This window comes from Tachysurus vachellii, chromosome 4 (genome assembly GCF_030014155.1).
Source record: "Tachysurus vachellii isolate PV-2020 chromosome 4, HZAU_Pvac_v1, whole genome shotgun sequence".
In the NCBI taxonomy this organism is placed as follows: Eukaryota; Metazoa; Chordata; class Actinopteri; order Siluriformes; family Bagridae; genus Tachysurus; species Tachysurus vachellii.
In genome coordinates this window covers 21,925,640-21,930,639 of record NC_083463.1, presented here as the reverse complement: position 1 = coordinate 21,930,639, position 5,000 = coordinate 21,925,640, and the positions used below count along the sequence as shown (strand labels likewise).

The 5,000-nt window shown below is 41.2% G+C and overlaps 1 protein-coding gene across 11 annotated transcripts in view; it reads left to right on the top strand.

The window, feature by feature from the left end:
- foxp1b (forkhead box P1b) overlaps positions 1-5,000 on the top strand; it is a 167,031-nt gene that overhangs the window by 132,772 nt on the left and 29,259 nt on the right. For all 11 annotated transcript variants that reach the window (XM_060868359.1, XM_060868362.1, XM_060868357.1 and 8 more), the window contains one exon: positions 1,969-2,110. In XM_060868359.1, the coding sequence (XP_060724342.1) occupies positions 1,969-2,110 (142 nt within the window). The remainder of the gene's footprint in view (positions 1-1,968; positions 2,111-5,000) is intronic.

Genomic DNA, 5,000 nt, shown 5'->3' with positions numbered 1-5,000 from the left:
TTAAAGACATCACTTTTTTTTTTTCTTTTTTTTTTCCAGTCATTTTTTTTCCCGCTCAAAGATCTTTACCTTCATATCAGAGTCGAGACAATGAAAGGGTCCACGAGTGTCACTCTGTATTACGCCTGTCTGCGCTCTGTACCCCTGTCCTTTTGTGCATTTGGTGTTAAGCTCTCGTGTGCACTGTTAGTGTCCTCTGTGTGTGTGTGTGTGTGTGTGTGTGTGTGTGTGTCTTAGATATAGTAGGAGTGAGTATTATAATTCACATGACTTACTAACTACAGTACATCTGATTTTGTCTGACTAACTATTCAGCAGGTTAGACCTATAAACAAACTCATTTAAGAACAACCCACACACACACACACACCACACATTACACACACAGAGTTCATCTCGTTGCAAGAAGGTCCATTATTCGTATAAGATTTTAAACACCACCAAGTTCCTTTTATTGCTCTACTTTTACTGATCACGTGACCGTCGGACAGAAAGAGCAAGCTTGTTTTATCAGGAGTGTTCAGTTTGCTCCGGGTCTCCTGTGTGACCCGGCCTCCGCGGTGCAGCGAGACCTTTTTTGTTTGCCTTCAGTCGGGAGCAGTAAACACAGCAGCGCATCCTGTGTTTGGGAAGAGGGTGCGGTACACAGCTTGGCAGCAGCAAGAGGTGTACTTTAATGCGCTCTCATACACACACACACGCGTGCTTGTACACATTGCTGACTCTGATCAGTGAATCTTTCCAGCTTCGTGCTGCTGTCAGTTTGTGAACAGTTATTGAGAGAGGGACTAATGAGGGTTAAAGTGTTCAACACTTCTGTCCCTCTCTCTCATCACCATGACGTCGTCTGTTCCATTTCACCCAGCACATATCATGGGTATTGGATCAGCTCTGTCATTCTCCGTCGTTTGGTCTGTCTTGCTCTGCTTCTCTTTTTTTTTTTTCTCCACCACATTAGGCTTTATCCAGTTTCCTCTCCAGCTGTGCCCTCAACATACCCCACAGGTCTACTTGAGTAAAGAGTACTTCTCCACCACCATTGTTCTTGTAGAAACGGCTCACCCTGTGATGTCGCTCCCATCGCCAGCTCAGTATACATGAACACAAAATATTTTTAGTTTTTTTTTTTGTTTTTCTTTTGATCACTACAGCTTCAATTATTTATTTATTTATAAGTATTGTAATTATTATGCACCTTAAATATATAATAATATATAATAGGGTTATATATGTAATAAGGTTTCAATATTTTATATATATATATATATATATATATATATATATATATATATATATATATATAAATATATATAAATATGTGTATGTATGTGTATATATATATATATATATATATATATATATATATATATATATATATATATATATATATATAAATATGTGTATGTATATATACACACACATATATATATATATACATACATACATACATACATACATACATACATATATATATATATATATATATATATATATATATATATATATATATATATATATAATTTATTTATTTATTTATTTATTTAGTTATTTATTTTTAAATACCAGATATTGCACAAATGCCTGTAATACCTGAGACACGGCAGTATAGTGCACTATGAGGCTTTATGATAATACTCTAATGCCTGCTACCCCAAAGCCCTCGTCAGCTCTCCGCCAGGATGGCAGCGAGCCGTCCGTGCCCTGGGATCTGAGCTTTGATACGGCGGATGATAAAGGCTTACTTTCACTTACACGCATGTTCACTGAATTATGAATGGGCGTAATTAAAATCCTGCGGTTCTTATTATGAATGATTAACTATGTTGTTTCATTGTTTGTCACAACTGTGAGTTAATTAAGAGAGGAAGGCATGTACCTGCCGTGTGTGTAAGAATGATTTGTAGTCTGTTGTCTCAGTGTCCCTCCCCTATTTTCTCTCTCGCTCACTCGTTCTCTTTCTCTCTGTAGGTTTCTACACAGCAGTTGGCGTTTCAGCAGCAGCTCCTTCAGGTTCAGCAGCTGCAGCAGCAGCACCTGCTCAGTCTACAAAGACAAGGCCTGCTGTCCATCCAGGCAAACCAGAATCTGCCTCTGCACTCTCTCACTCAGGGTAAAGGGGACACACACATACACACACACACACACACACACACTTTTGTAAGTAATATCAACCTGTATCTTAATAATGAAGAGAAATAGGAATAAATTTGTTTATTCAGTCAGAATAAATTTGACACATACACACTCTCACTCACACACACACACACACACACACACACACACACTTCCAAGCGCTTTCACAGATACTCTTTACACCTCCACATAAACTACGCTTCTCTCTCTAAACTCCTATGTCCGGTTTCAGATCTGTTTATTGTACGTTACATCATCTCCTATTCTAAACTTAACTCAATTTCACCAAGCCTGGGCTCCGTCCCATCCCCACGCCTCCTTTCATCTTCCTCTCTGTCACTCCTTATCCTCCGCTGGCTCCGTTCCAAGCCGATAGCACACCAGGTGCGTTGTTTCCCAGCTTCCCCTGTGTGAATCGTGGCCAATCCCCTACTTTCACAAGCACACGCTGAGTCAATACTTGTTTTGCCAGGAAGTTTATTTCATTATACACCCCCTGTAATATTTTCTCAAGGAGCAGCTACATAGTCACAAAAGCTCTTTCATATAAAGTCCCCCCCCCCACACACACACATACACACATCCCCCCCCCCAAAAAAAACACTGACTGTTCTCTCTCGTTCTCTCTCTGCCTAAGACAAACAACCTCTTAGTAAGATAAGGCGAGAAAGGGAGGAGGAGGTGGAGTTGGTTAGGTAATGTGCAAACACACTGTTTGTGCAGTCTTGTTATTGTTTGTTCGGGGCAACAACAAAAAAAAAAAACGCCCCACAATGCCCTTGAGCTAGGCATGGCAGCGTAAGGTAAGCTAAGCTGCTGTTAGCACTATGTGTAGCCCATATATTTGGTTATGCGCAGAATTTAGAACATGACGGCTAATACTGCTCATTAAAAAATTCCCAGATGGCTAGAAGTCAGAATTTGAAATGAACTCATTTTCTGACATGCAAGTGTTTGGGTTCCGATATTTCAGTATTTGCTTTCATAACAACATACGAAAAGTAAACAAATTCATGAAAATGCACGTTTATGTACATTTCTCATGCCTCCGAGAGTTCAGATGCACGGAGGCCGAATTATAAACAGGCGTGAATGTCTTCAAAAGTCATTGTCATTCGTTCAGGCTGGACTTAAGCTTTAGCAGTGACACATTGTCCTCAGATTTTTTCATCCACCGCGTGTGTGTGTGTGTGTGTGTGCGTCTGTGTGACCTGGCCTATTTGCCACATTTTCTGCCTCACTGTTTGAAGTTATTGATGACCTTTTCCTTTCACACCCCAGCAGACTTGTTCATGCTTCAGTAGAGCAGCCTTCCAGAGGCTGAGATCTAATCTGTTCAATGTTCAGCAGAACTAGTTAGCATTGCCATGTGAGCGACGAGTTAACGCTGCTCACGTGTGCTCCGACGGCAGTAAGTTGAGGGAGACGTTTCCACATCTGTTTAACGCTACTCCAATCTGTTTTTTTTCTTTTCTTTTCTTTTCTTTTTTGAAGTCTTGATTTTGGTGTACTTTAGGTGATGGTAAAGCAACAATAGCTGTACACATGCAGAGGAGCAAAGCGGAGCTGAATGAGTGCTGAGTGGCTTCGACTGTCTAGAGATTTAGGGACAACTGTGTCGGCATTTCGGGGTCAGAAGTTTTAACGGCGTCTTTATGTAAATCGTTTCTTGGGATTTTATTGAAACTTCATAAAATTCTGAGCTTTTGTCTCTCTATATGATCATTAAATTTGGGTAATAAATTAGATGCAAACATAGGATAATGCTTTCAATGCCTTTATGAAAAAGTTTAGCTTTGAAATCTCTCTCTCTCTCTCTCTCTCTCTCTCTCTCTCTTTATTTCTGCTTCTTTTTTTAGTGCATCTGGTTGCACTACAGTTAGATGCAGTACAACCAGCAGAAAGTATCATCTCTTGTTGTTATCAATTAACAGTGTCTCACCTGCACGACGAAGGCATCGCTGACGTCGGATTCGCTCGTGTGAGAAAGCGTGCAAGTGCCAGCGCCCTTGTTTATCATCGACAATTTCATCTGAACAAATTCATCTGAACATGATCTAAAAATACATTGTTAACCGTAGCACCTTATTTTCTCCATCTAACCAAACACAGGGACTTTAGTTACTGCTGAACATTTGGTTCTGCATCAGTGTAACTTGAAGTCGTCGGAGCTCTTATTTACTGTCTTTTGAGATTGACTCTTTGGAAATGGAGAAGGTTAAAGTAAGCGTCGTGACTGAGAGACTGGAAAACAATTGAAGCGTCTTAAACATCACTATAGGGAAAAAAAGAGCGTAAGAGAAAAGAGATGGATAGGCAAGGAAATGATGTCTGACCCGTTCACTCAGTCAGACACCTGCATTAGCCATGTTCTCCCAGGTGTTTCTGCTAGGTGTGTGTGCATGTCATACCCCCTTCCACTCTATTACCTGCCTTTTATTGTGCTGTGTGTGTGTGTGTGTGTGTGTGTGTACACGAGTTCCGAGCCAAAGCCAGCTCTCATCCCCCGCCTCCCATCAGTTTAGTTGTCCAGGAAAGGGCCATGGGATGGTGACAAGACAAATTTGCCGTTAATACGCAGCCAGTGAACGTGGCCAGAGAGTCGTGGCGTTGATTGATCATTCAGCAGCATGGCACTGCTTTAATAGCTCCTGTAGCATTCAGAGAGGAACATATTTTAGGCCTAAGGGCTGCATATCAAAGACGCGGCGATCAGAGACACGTAAGCGAGGGGGGTGGCGGTGAAGGTCTTCGCCTGATGGAACAACAAACTAATAGTTGTGTCACATCGGGCCCCCAATAGAGCACTGTAGCACCTTGGAAAAAGAAACGGCACAGCCGGCCACTTTACACAGCCAGAGCCACTG